At 49.9% G+C, this 13071-nt stretch overlaps 1 protein-coding gene across 2 annotated transcripts in view; it reads right to left on the bottom strand.

Moving 5' to 3' along the window:
• Positions 1–11888: 11888 nt before the first annotated feature.
• LOC119956740 (tropomyosin alpha-1 chain) overlaps positions 11889–13071 on the bottom strand; it is a 61612-nt gene continuing 60429 nt past the window's right edge. For both annotated transcript variants that reach the window (XM_038784081.1, XM_038784084.1), the window contains one exon: positions 11889–13047. In XM_038784081.1, the coding sequence (XP_038640009.1) occupies positions 12965–13047 (83 nt within the window). In that variant the 3' untranslated portion in view covers positions 11889–12964. The remainder of the gene's footprint in view (positions 13048–13071) is intronic.

Below are 13071 nucleotides of genomic sequence, written 5' to 3'. Positions count from 1 at the left end.
GCACACTTCCGAAGAGGAGTCATATTCTATTTGAAACATCAGCTTTGTTTTTTTCTCCACAGATGCTGCCAGATGGGCCAGGTTTTCCCAGCATTATTATTACAGAGCACGGCTCAGTGTGGTGTTTTAAGGTGTGGACAGCAGCATTTTGGATGAACTACGGTTTATGGAGAATTGAACAAAGAAGAACAAAGAAAAATTACAGCAAAGGAAGAGACCCTTAGGCCCTCCAAGCCCGTGCCGACCATGCTGCCCGTCTAAACTAAAATCTTCTACACTTCCTGGGCCCGTATCCCTCTATTCCCATCGTATTCATGTATTTGTCAAGATGCCCCTTAAACGTCACTATCGTCCCTGCTTCCACCACCTCCTCCGGCAGCGAGTTCCAGGCACCCACTACCCTCTGTGTGAACAAAGAACTAAGAAAAATTACACCTCAGGAACAGGCCCTTCGGTCCTCCAAGCCTGCGCCGATCCAGTCCTCTATCTAAAACTGTCGCCTATTTTCTAAGGATCTGCATCCCTCTGCTCCCCGCCCATTCATCTATCTGTCTAGATGCATCTTAAATGATGCTATCGTGCCCGCCTCTACCATCTCCGCTGGCATTTCGTTCCAGGCATCCACCACCCTCTGCGTAAAGAACTTTCCACACACATCTCCCTTAAACTTTTCCCCTCTCACCTTGAACTCGTGACCTCTAGTAATTGAGTCTGTCTTTCTGGGAAAAAGCTTCTTGCTATCCACCCTGTCTATACCTCTCATGATTTTGTAGACCTCAATGAGGTCCCCCCCTCAGGGACGGAAGGTAAGGAGGGTATTGTTGACTATAGAGGTGATCGATGTGGGTTTTATCAGCCGATAGACTGAGTTATGTGGAGACTGGGAAACGCGAGGATTGCTCTTCTTAGAGCAGAGAAGGTGTTCAAAAACATGAGGAGGTTTGATAAAAGTAAACAAACAAAGTTTTCATTGGCAAAAGAGTTTGATAATTAGAGGACAGAAATTTAAAATGATGGTTAAACCAGAGGGAAGCTGAGAATTGTTTTTATGCAGCAATTGTTGTGATTTGGAATACAGTTCCCGAGTGACAGAAGTACATTCAATACTAATATTCAAAAAGGAGATAGGATGAATACTTGAAAAGGAAGATTTGCAGCAATGTGACTAAGTGGATAGCTCTTTTAAAAATTGGCCAAATGGCCTCCTCTTGTACGATGTAATCTTTTGAAGTTATTGGTAACCATTTTGGATTAGTATTTTTCATTTCTATATTTGATATTGTTTGATCTGATCGGGTACAAATGTATCTGAAAATCACTCACTTTGCCCAATCAAATATGAAGATTTATTGTGAAAACGTCATGATGTGCAAGAAATGGACACATCCAGGAAAATGTATAGGATAGACGAGGAGCATGCGGGGTCCGCGGGGGGGGACCTACTCAGGGAGAGACGGAGATTACAGGCGGAACTGGGGGTGCTATCCACGAGTAGGGCCGTGGAACAACTTAGGAAGGCGAAGGGAGTGGTGTTTGAGCATGGGGAGAAGGCCAGCAGATTGCTAGCGCAGCAACTCAGGAAGAGGGAGGCAGCCAGGGAAATAAGTAGAGTGATTGATGGGGAGGGGAGCAGAGTGGAGGACCCGGCAGGACTGAATAAGGTATTCCGGGACTTCTACAGTAGGCTGTATACTTCAGAACCCCCGGAAGAGCCGGAGGAGATGAAAAGGTTCCTGGGCGGGCTAACATTCCCTAAAGTAAGCGGGGGACTAGTGGACGGGCTGGGGGCCCCGATTAGAGTGGAGGAGGTATTGGGGGGGCCTAAAGGCCATGCAGTTAGGGAAAGCCCCGGGGCCGGATGGATACCCAGTAGAGTTTTACAAGAAGTTCTCGGAGTTAGTGGGACCCGTTTTGACGAGGATTTTTAATGAGGCAAGGGACAGAGGGACCCTGCCGCTGACGATGTCGCAAGCCACCATCTCGCTGATACTGAAGCTGGACAAGGACCCGGAATCCTGCGGGTCATACAGGCCAATCTCCCTGATCAATGTGGATGCCAAGCTCCTGGCGATTAGAATTGAGGACTGCATACCGTAGGTGATTGGGGACGATCAGACAGGGTTTGTGAAAGGCAGGCAGCTGGCAGCTAACTTGAGAAGATTGCTCAATGTGATCATGATGCCCCCGACGGGCAAGGAGGTGGAGGTAGTGGTGGCGATGGACACTGAGAAGGCCTTCGACCGGGTGGAGTGGGGCTATCTGTGGGAGGTGCTTGGACGGTTTGGCTTCAGGGAGGGACTGGTGAATTGGGTCAGACTACTGTACCAGGCCCCAAAAGCTAGCGTTAGGATGAACAGGGTAATGTCAGATTATTTCCGACTACATCGCGGGACCAGACATGGATGCCCTCTCTCCCCGTTGCTGTTTGCGCTGGCCAGAGAGCCGTTGGCGATTGTGTTGAGAGCTGCAAAGGGATGGAAGGGAATGACCGGGGGGGTGGGGTGGAACAGACTCTCTCTCTATGCGGACGACATCCTCCTGTACGTGTCAGACCCACTGGCCGGGATGGAAAATATACTGGAAACATTGAGGAAGTTCGGCCGGTTTTCAGGGTACAATTTAAATATGGCCAATATGTTTGTGGTGCAGGCAAGGGGCCAGGAGAATAGACCGAAGGAGCTGCCATTTAGGCTGGTTGGGGAAAGTTTCCGGTACTTGGGGATACAGGTGGCACGAGACTGGGGCAGGTTGCACAAGTTAAATTTGACCAGGGTGGTGGAACAAATGAAGAGGGAGTTTCGGAGATGGGATGCACTCCCGCTGTCACTGGGGGGGGGGGGGGGGGGGGGGGGGGGGGGGGTGCAGGCTGTAAAGATGACAATCCTCCCAAGATTCCTGTTCATCTTCCAGTGCCTCCCGATCTTTATCCCACGGTCCTTCTTCAAAAGGACTGGCAAAATCATCATGAGCTTTGTATGGGCGGGAAAATCCCCGCGAGTGAAGAAGACGATGCTTGAAAGGAGCCGCAGCGAGGGAGGGCTGGCATTGCCGAGTCTGATCAATGACTACTGGGCGGCTAACATAGCCATGATAAGGAAGTGGATGGTGGGTACGGGGTCTATATGGGAGCGGATGGAGACTTTGTGCAGGGGCACCAGTTTGGCAGCCCTGGTCACAGCTCGCATACCGCTGTCGCCGGCCAAGTACACCACCAGCCCGGTAGTGGGGGCGGCCCTGCGGATATGGGGCCAGTGGAGGAGGCATGTAGGGGAGGTGGGTGCGTCTGTCTGGGCTCCAATATGTGATAACCATTGATTTGCCCCCGGGAACATGGATGGAGGGTTTCGAACATGGCGGCGGGCGGGGGTGAGGAGGGTGGGCGATATGTTCCTGGAGGGGAGCTTTGTGAGTTTGAGGGGCTTGGAGGAGAAATTTGGGCTGGTAAGGGGTAATGACTTCAGGTACCTACAGATGCTGGACTTTGTCCACAGACAGGTCCCATCCTTCCCACACCTCCCGCCAATAGGGATCCAAGACAGAATAGTCTCTAGAGGAGAAGGAGGAGAGGGTAGAGTCTCAGATATTTATAAGGTGCTCATGAAGGGGGAAGAGTCCCAGACGGAGAAACTGAAACTCAAATGGGCGGGGAGATGGAGGACAGGCTGTGGGCAGAAGCCCTGAGTAGGGTAAACTCTTTTTTTTATAAATAATTTTTATTGAAAATTTTACAAAATACAAAATATAAACATCTTAACTCTATTAACGTACAACCGCGGTAACACCCCATAAACAATGCCCCCCAGCTTCAAGAGTAACTTCAAACAAAAGGAAGAAACAAAAACAAAGAAAAAGAGAAAAGAAAAAAAAACAAAGGAGATAGCTCCCTCCACAAACCTTTGTGCACAGTTCTCCCTCCCCCCAATCCTTACCCCCCTCTCCCCCTCCCCCCCATCCTTACCCCCTCTCCCCCCCCCCTCCCCCTAGATGCCCCTAGTCCCTCCACCCGCTCCTCTTCCACCCTCGGGAAACGCAACCTGTCCAGGAAGCGCCCCATTCCACCTTCCTCCACCGGGGGTTCAGACCGGTACAGTTCCCCATAAAAGTCCCTGAAGACCCATTGACCTCTACCCCCCTCCGCACCACCTTCCCAGCCTTATCCGTCACTCCCCCAATCTCCCTGGCCGCGTCTCGCTTCCGGAGCTGGTGCGCCAGCATCCTGCTCGCCTTCACCCCGTGTTCATACACCGCCCCATGTGCTTTCCTCCACTGGGCTTCCGCCTTTCTGGTCGTCAGTAGGTCAAATCTGGCCTGAAGGCTATGCCTCTCCCCCAGCAATCCCTCCTCCGGGGCCTCCGCATATCTCCTATCCACCTGCACCACCTCCCCTATCAGTCTTTCCCTTTCCCTCTGCTCCCCCCTCTCCCTATGGGTTCGGATGGAGATCAATTCCCCCCTCATCACCGCCTTCAATGCCTCCCAGACCGTCCCCACCCGAACCTCCCCGTTATCATTGGCCTCGAGGTATCTCTCAATACACCCCCGGACCCTCCCGGCCACCTCCTCCTCTGCCAGCAGCCCCACCTCCATGCGCCAGAGCGGACGTTGGTCCCTCTCTTCCCCCAGCCCGAGGTCCATCCAGTGCGGGGCATGATCCGAAATGGCAATGGCGGAGTATTCCACTTCCTCCACCCTCGACACTAGCCCCCTGCTCAGGACAAAAAAGTCAATCCTCGAGTAGGCCTTATGTACATGGGAGAAAAACGAGTATTCCCTGGCCCTTGGCCTCGCAAACCTCCAAGGGTCCACCCCCCCCCCCCCCCCCCCCCCCCCCCAATCTGGTCCATAAATCCCCTCAGCACCTTAGCCGCCGCCGACCTCCTACCCGTCCAGGGCTTGGATCGATCCAATGGGGGATCCAGCACAGTGTTAAAGTCTCCCCCCATGATCAGGCCCCCCACCTCCAGGTCCGGAATGCGGCCCAGCATACGCCGCATGAACCCCGCGTCGTCCCAGTTTGGGGCATAAACATTCACCAACACTACCCGCTCCCCCTGCAGCTTGCCACTCACCATCACGTACCTCCCGCCACTGTCAGCCACCACCTTCAACGCCTCAAACGACACCTTCTTCCCCACCAGGATCGCCACCCCCCCCTACTCTTCTCATCCAGCCCTGAGTGGAATACCTGGCCCACCCACCCCTTTCTCAGCCGGACCTGGTCCACCACTCTCAGGTGTGTCTCCTGGAGCATGGCCACATCCGCCTTCAGTCCCTTCAGGTGCGCAACTACTCGGGCCCTTTTGACCGGCCCATTCAGCCCCCTCACATTCCAGGTTATTAGCCGGATCCGAGGGCTCCCTGCCCCCTTCCCCTGCCGATTAGCCATACCCCCTCCCTTGCCCACCCCCGGCCAGCGTCCCACGCTCTGCCAGTTTCCCACGGCGGCACCTCCCCCCCTCCAGCACCCCCTGCGTCCTCCAGCTCCTTCCTGACTGTTTCAGCAGCAACCCGGTAACCCCCCCCTCCCCCCCCCATAAAGAAAACACCCGGACGGCATCACCCCACCCACCCTACGGCCACCCCACATCATACCCTAAACCCCGCAGATACACATACAGTATAAATAAATACAGTATTCCACAGCATCCCCCATCCGGGGGACCCTCAGTTTGTGTCCAGTTTCTCGGCTTGCACGAAGGCCCACGCCTCCTCCGGGGAATCAAAATAGTGGTGCCGATCCTTGTAGGTGACCCACAGACGCGCCGGCTGCAGCATTCCAAATTTCACCTTCCGTCTGTGGAGCACCGCCTTCGTCCGGTTAAACCCGGCCCTCCGCCTCGCCACCTCCGCACTTCAGTCCTGGAAGATCCGCACCTCCGTGTTCTCCCATTTGCTGCTCTGCTCCTTCTTGGCCCACCGGAGCACACACTCACGATCCACAAACCGGTGGAACCTCACCAACACCGCCCGCGGCGGCTCGTTCGGCTTGGGCCTCCTAGCCAGAATTCTGTGGGCCTCCTCCAACTCCAGGGGCCCCTGGAAGGACCCAGCCCCCATCAGCGTGTTCAGCATCATCATCACATAGGCCGCTAGGTCCGACCCCTCCAGCCCCTCCGTGAGGCCCAGGATCCGTAAATTCTTCCTCCTCGACCGGTTGTCCAGCTCGTCGCACCGCTCCTGCCATTTTTTATGGAGCGCCTCATGCACCTCCACCTTCCCCACCACGGCCACGACCTCGTCCTCCCTCTCGGCGGCTTGCTGCTGCAGCTCCCGGATCGCAGCCCCCTGGGTTGTCTGGGTCTCCATCAGTTCCCTGTTGGTTACCTTGATGGACTCCAGCAGCTCCACTTTCAGATCCTGGAAGAGGCTCAGCAGAGTCGTCTGGACCCACTTCTTCAGTTCTTCAAAACTTTCACCGGCCGCCATTTTGTCCTGCGGGTCCCGATTTTTTTCAAAAGTTTTTCCTCCCGATTCTCTCCCTGCTCCGCTCCTGGTCTGCACCATGGGACCTCTGGGGAAACTCCTGGCCTCTTCCCCCGTCGGGATTTGCCTCTTAACCTCCGTTGGGGGCCTTTAAAAAAGCCCCAAAGTCCGTTTTTTTCGGGAGCCTCCAAACGTGCGGCTCAGCTGGTCATTGCCGCTACCGGAAGTCCGAGTAGGGTAAACTCAACCGCAACATGTGCCAGGCTCCGCCTGATTCAATTTAAGGTTGTTCACCGGGCCCACATGACGGTAGCTCGGATGAGCAAATTCTTTGGGGTAGAGGATAAGTGCGCTAGATACGGGGGAGGACCAGCAAACCACGTTCACATGTTTTCGGCATGCCCTAAGCTTAGGGGCTACTGTGAGGGATTTGCGGGGATCATGTCCCAGGTGCTAAAAACAAGGGTGGTGATGAGTCCAGGGGTGGCAATTTTTGGGGTTTCGGAAGACCCGGGAGTCCAGGGCGAGAAAGAGGCCGATGCTTCCCTGACAGCCCAGCGACGAATACTGCTGGCATGGAGGGACTGAAAACCCCCGAAGACCGAGCTACGGCTTTCGGACATGTCAAGTTTTCTGGGAATGGAAAAAATTAAGTTTGCCTTGAGGGGATCTGTACTGGGGTTCGCCCGAAGGTGGCAACCATTCATCGACTTCTTCGCGGGAGAGTGAACGGCAGCAGGGAGTGGGGGAGGGGGATTAGAGTAGAGTAGGAGGGATAAATAGGCGGGTAATGTCGATGGGAGAGGAGTGGGCTTGTGCAGTTATGGTTCGATTGAAGTATTGATTTTACGTTGATGTTTGCACATTTTTGTTTTTTTTGTTGTTATCTGTAACTGTTTACAATGCCGAAAAATACCTCAATAAAATTGTTTGATAAAAAAAAAATGGACACATCCTTATCCATCTTCAGTTGTGTGTTGATGCTGCATTAGACAATGAGAAGATACACATTACACGCAACATTGAGTAATCTCGCAACTCCTTTCAAATTAGATCAGCCAAAACCTCATTCTTAACTCCTCAGACCTTACCAGCACATCAACTTCCTCTTCCTCACCAAAGGACTGTCTGGTGTCCTTCAGATTTCCAGCATCCAACGTATTTTGTTTTTGCTCGAGTGTTGTTCCATCCAAAATTGGATTGATCACAACCTGTTAAAAGATAGGAACTGACCTGGTTCTGGGCAGATGCCAAGGATTCCATTTCCCGGCAGGTCCAAGAGGGATGAACGTTCTCAGTGTGGGGCAGGGTGACAGGCCGAACGTGCTCTCTACAAAGTTTGGCCTTTTCATTAAAGGGCTCATTCCGACATCGGTGCGAAAACAATGATCGCATGACCCAGGTTTGGCACTCTCGCAAGGACTCCCGTGAAGCAGAGAGAGGGAACCCAGTGAAGAGAGGACTGAGAGGGGGGAAACCACCAGGGAGAGGAGCCAAAGAAAGGCTTCAAGCAACAAAAGTACCAAGGCTATCGGTAGTGAGTGCTCAGGAGAAGCTTTGGACAGCTGAAAAAGGCAGCACAAGGTCAGAGACTTGGTGCTGCGGCCTGTCGGGGGCAGTGGTAACCCATTGGAGCAGTTGTTTTCTGCTCAGCGTGGCTGAAGAGCTGGAGTTGCGTTTGTGAATGGGTGGAGTGTGGCCACAGGAAATCAGTGGAATAGACTCAGGAGAAGAAATTGAACGGTCAGGAAGCGAGCAGTTTTTGAGGAAGTCGGAGTGACTTTCAGGGAATTCAGAGGTTTGATCTTCGAAAGTGAAGACTTGAAATCACTTGTGAGGGAGACAAAGTTTTTAATGAGATTGTGTAACTTGGTGAATCTTGTCTGGGTGGATTACTGAGAAAATCAGTGGATCCGTCTTGGTCGCTTGTGCCATTTACCGTGCAGTGTGGTGCTCAATAGCCTGTTATATTCAGTCAATGAACACAAGCCAAATATAGATATTAATTATTTACATATTAAAGTCTATATTGTTTGTTTACAATTGTGGAATCATGTGGCTTTATTCTCAGAAGTACTGGGATTTCAAACTTGTCCACTTTGAATAAAGTCACTGGTCCCAAACGCGATCATAATGTAAATTCCAGAATCCTATTTTTACCTGAACTGAGCGACTAATCCCATGTCCTGCCATTCAGGAAGCACATCAATTCAAAATCCACAATATCACCCATCTCCACCCAAAGACAATTTACTGTTGAAATCTTCATCTCCATGTCTTTATGATGGAACAGACTCTTAACTAATCCTGACCCGCTTCCAGACTCTTAACTAACCTTGACCCGCATCCCCAGACTCTTAACTAACCCTGACCTGTTTCCCCAGAACTAGCCCTGACCTGCCTCCCATTCTCCACGGTCTAACCAGCAGCTGATCAAACTCTGTTGCCCAAATCCCATTCTGCACAAATTCCCACTCCGCCATCCCACCTCTGTCCTTGTTGATCCCGAGATTTCCAGTTCACAACGTTTGGTCCTTGCCTTTAAATTTATTCGGCCCTCTCTGCAATCCTACAACTGCTCACAAACTCTGCATTCCTCAGACTGTGGCCCCTTACACATTTTCTTCTCGCTGTCCCCTCATTGAAGCCCATGGCAGCAGCCATCTACGCCACATCGGAGTCCTTGTTCACGATTCTCTTAAGGTTAACGTGCAGGTTCAGTCGGCAGTTAGGAAGGTAAATGCAATGTTAGCATTCATGTCAAGAGGGCTAGAATATAAGGGATGTACTTCTGAGACTGTATAAGGCTCTGGTCAGACCCCATTTGGAGTATTGTGAGCAGTTTTGGGCCCCGTATCTAAGGAAGGATGTCCTGTCCTTGGAAATGTCTCCTCAACTATTTCGGACGGAGATAAGAAGACATTTCTGCACCCTAAGAGTGATGAACCTGTGGAATTCATTACCACAGGAAGTAGTTGATGCTAAAACATTGAATATATTCAAGAGGCGGCTGGATATAGCACTTGGGGAGAATGGGATCAAAGGCTATGGGGAGAAAGCAGGATTAGGCTGTTGAGTTGGATGATGGTGGGGATGAATGGCGGAGCAGGCTCGAATTTGGGGATGGTGCGGGGTGGCGGTTATCCCAGTTGGCTGGTTTGTGATGTGAAGGGATAGCCACAGCGTGGGTTCTCATACCGGCTGAGGTTAGAACATAGAACATAGAACGATACAGCGCAGTACAGGCCCTTCGGCCCTCGATGTTGCACCGACATGGTAAAAAACTAAAGGCCATCTAACCTACACTATGCCCTTATCATCCATATGCTTATCCAATAAACTTTTAAATGCCCTCAATGTTGGCGAGTTCACTACTGTTGCAGGTAGGGCATTCCACGGCCTCACCACTCTTTGCGTAAAAAAACCCACCTCTGACGTCTGTCCTATATCTATTACCCCTCAATTTAAGGCTATGTCCCCTCGTGCTAGCCACCTCCATCCGCGGGAGAAGGCTCTCGCTGTCCACCCTATCTAACCCTCTGATCATTTTGTATGCCTCTATTAAGTCACCTCTTAACTTTCTTCTCTCTAACGAAAACAACCTCAAGTCCATCAGCCTTTCCTCATAAGATTTTCCCTCCATACCAGGCAACATCCTGGTAAATCTCCTCTGCACCCGTTCCAAAGCTTCCACATCCTTCCTATAATGAGGCGACCAGAACTGTACGCAATACTCCAAATGCGGCCGTACTAGAGTTTTGTACAACTGCAACATGACCTCATGGCTCCGGAACTCAATCCCTCTACCAATAAAGGCCAACACACCATAGGCCTTCTTCACAACCCTATCAACCTGGGTGGCAACTTTCAGGGATCTATGTACATAGACACCGAGTTCCTTCTGCTCATCCACACTACCAAGAATTTTACCATTAGCCAAATATTCCACATTCCTGTTATTCTTTCCAAAGTGAATCACCTCACACTTCTCCACATTAAACTCCATTTGCCACCTCTGAGCCCAGCTCTGCAGCTTATCTATGTCCCTCTGTAACCTGCAACATCCTTCCGCACTGTCTACAACTCCACCGACTTTAGTGTCGTCTGCAAATTTACTCACCCATCCTTCTGCGCCCTCCTCTAGGTCATTTATAAAAATGACAAACAGCAACGGCCCCAGAACAGATCCTTGTGGTACGCCGCTCGTAACTGAACTCCATTCTGAACATTTCCCATCAACTACCACTCTGTCTTCTTTCAACTAGCCAATTTCTGATCCACATCTCTAAATCACCCTCAATCCCCAGCCTCTGTATTTTCTGCACTAGCCGACCGTGGGGAACCTTATCAAACACTTTACTGAAATCCATATACACCACATCAACTGCTCTACCCTCGTCTACCTGTTCAGTCACCTTCTCAAAGAACTCGATAAGGTTTGTGAGGCATGACCTACCCTTCACAAAACCATGCTGACTATCCCTAATCATATTATTCCTATTTACATGATTATAAATCGTATCTTTTATAATCCTCTCCAAGACTTTACCCACCACAGACGTTAGGCTCACCGGCCTATAGTTACCGGGGTTATCTCTACTCCCCTTCTTGAACTTTGAAGGTTGAACTTGAAGGTCATTCATGAAGGCCCCGCCTTCTCAACCTCGCCCCTCGCCCGAGGTGTGGTGACCCTCAGGTTAAACCACCACCAGTCAGCTCTCAAAACGGGGAGAGAGCAGCCTATATACTCCCCAGGGACTGTGGGAACCTTTACATTTGCTAATGAGTGCTCAACATCCCGAGGAAAAGGGGCAAAGTGCAGCATTGGGTCACATTCTAAAAGGTGAGGCTTTCTAAAGAGGCATTAGCCCTGGCTCAGTTGCCACTCATTTACCTCGGACTTAACTGTGGGCCCCATTCCAGGGACCTGAGCACAAAATCCCAGCAGACACTCCAGCGTGACATAGAGTCCTATCTTGTCGGAGATGCCATCTCTCCAATGAGACTTTAAACGGACGCTCCTCTCCTGCCCTCTCAAGAGGGTATTCAAACATTTCGCTGAAGATTAGGGAACTTTCCCATACCACAAACAAATGACTGTTCATTTATCTCCATGTTGTTTATGGGTGCAAATTGATTATGTTTCCTCCAAGACAATAGTGACTTTACTTCTAAAGTATATCATTGGTCGTAAAGTGCTTTGGGATACGCTGAGGCTGTGATAAATGCAAATCTGCCCTTTGGCCACCAAAAACAGAATTAGGAAGCTTATTAAAAAATTCAAAGGACTGATTTAACAAAATCTCATGAGTGTGTGTTTATTACCATAATAAAGTTTACAGACAAGCATATTGTTAAAACAATTCACAATTAAGCGTGCACGGGGAAGCATTACCAGAATGTTCTACTCATTATTGCCTTCTGCAACAAATAAAATAGTCTTCAGATTTTAAGTCATTCATACATTTTGTACAATATTCAGCAGTACATAAAAAAGGAAGGAAGATTTTTCAGCCACATGTTCATGGTTTTAACAACTCGTCAGCATGTCCAGCCTGTTGGCATGGAGACCCCATTAATAATTACTATGTTGCTAAGGGATTCTGGATTGGCACACCACACACCCAGACTCGGAAGCAGAACCGGATAGGATGGATTTAACAGGTGCGTTCTAGGATCTTCTCACTATGCATTCTGTGATACTACCATCTACATTGCAATTAAAATTAATTGCGGATTTAACGAGCTTCATTTGACAGTGATTATTTTGTCCAGAACTAGACGGCGATCACATTTTGCTGAGGTTAGCTGGTCGCTATGAGTGCCTTTCATTACATTTGAAACATGACCTTTCAAATCACACCGAGGAATGTTGAACTAAGGTGGAAGGGGAATTACAGGTCAGACTTGAGACGGACCAATTTAAAACACCAGGAACACACAAAAAAAATTGCACGTGTTACAAAAGCAGGCAATATTATAGACTGCATCTTCCAGGCATCATAACATTTTCCTATATTTTATCCCTTCCCTTCAAAAAAATTTTTGCAAGTGTTTAAAAACCCAGTGTTTTACAAAAGAATAAGTGGGTCTAAAGTGTTGTTCCCAAACTTCCCCTTTATCTGGTTTCCAGTGCATTCTTCCATGAACTGAACTCTAGACAGGGGAAAAGAATGCAAGGGTGAACATATTTGGCAAGGTTTCAAAAATAATTTCAGCAAGAACCGGAATCAGGACACCTTTTAAAAAAGGATGTTTTCTGCAACATGGACAGTCTGTAATTTCCAGTACTTTTGAAAAGTATTGGGTGGGAGAGTATTAAAAAAAACACAACTAGCAATTATGGGACGCTGCAGAATTTCAATTTGGGATTTATTCAATCGCTTATATATCTTCGAATGGGCCATAACTGATAAGTTGGTCTAACTCCTGGCTGCCCGCCAAACTGCCAAACACCTGCGTAAAATCAAGGGGGCTCCGTTTCTCAGGGAGGGCGTTTGACAACTGAGCGGCCAATCAGCTGACAGCAAATCAGTATAGCTCACAAATTATTAAGCTCCAGTAGAGTTTGATCGAGCATCTGGTGCATGCTGAGGTTTTCTTCTTTGGCTTGCGCCAGTTTTTCTGTTTTAAGATTAAAAATAAATA

The sequence above is a fragment of the Scyliorhinus canicula genome, chromosome 24, assembly GCF_902713615.1.
Source record: "Scyliorhinus canicula chromosome 24, sScyCan1.1, whole genome shotgun sequence".
Taxonomy (NCBI): domain Eukaryota; kingdom Metazoa; phylum Chordata; class Chondrichthyes; order Carcharhiniformes; family Scyliorhinidae; genus Scyliorhinus; species Scyliorhinus canicula.
This window is presented reverse-complemented; position numbering and strand designations above follow the sequence as displayed.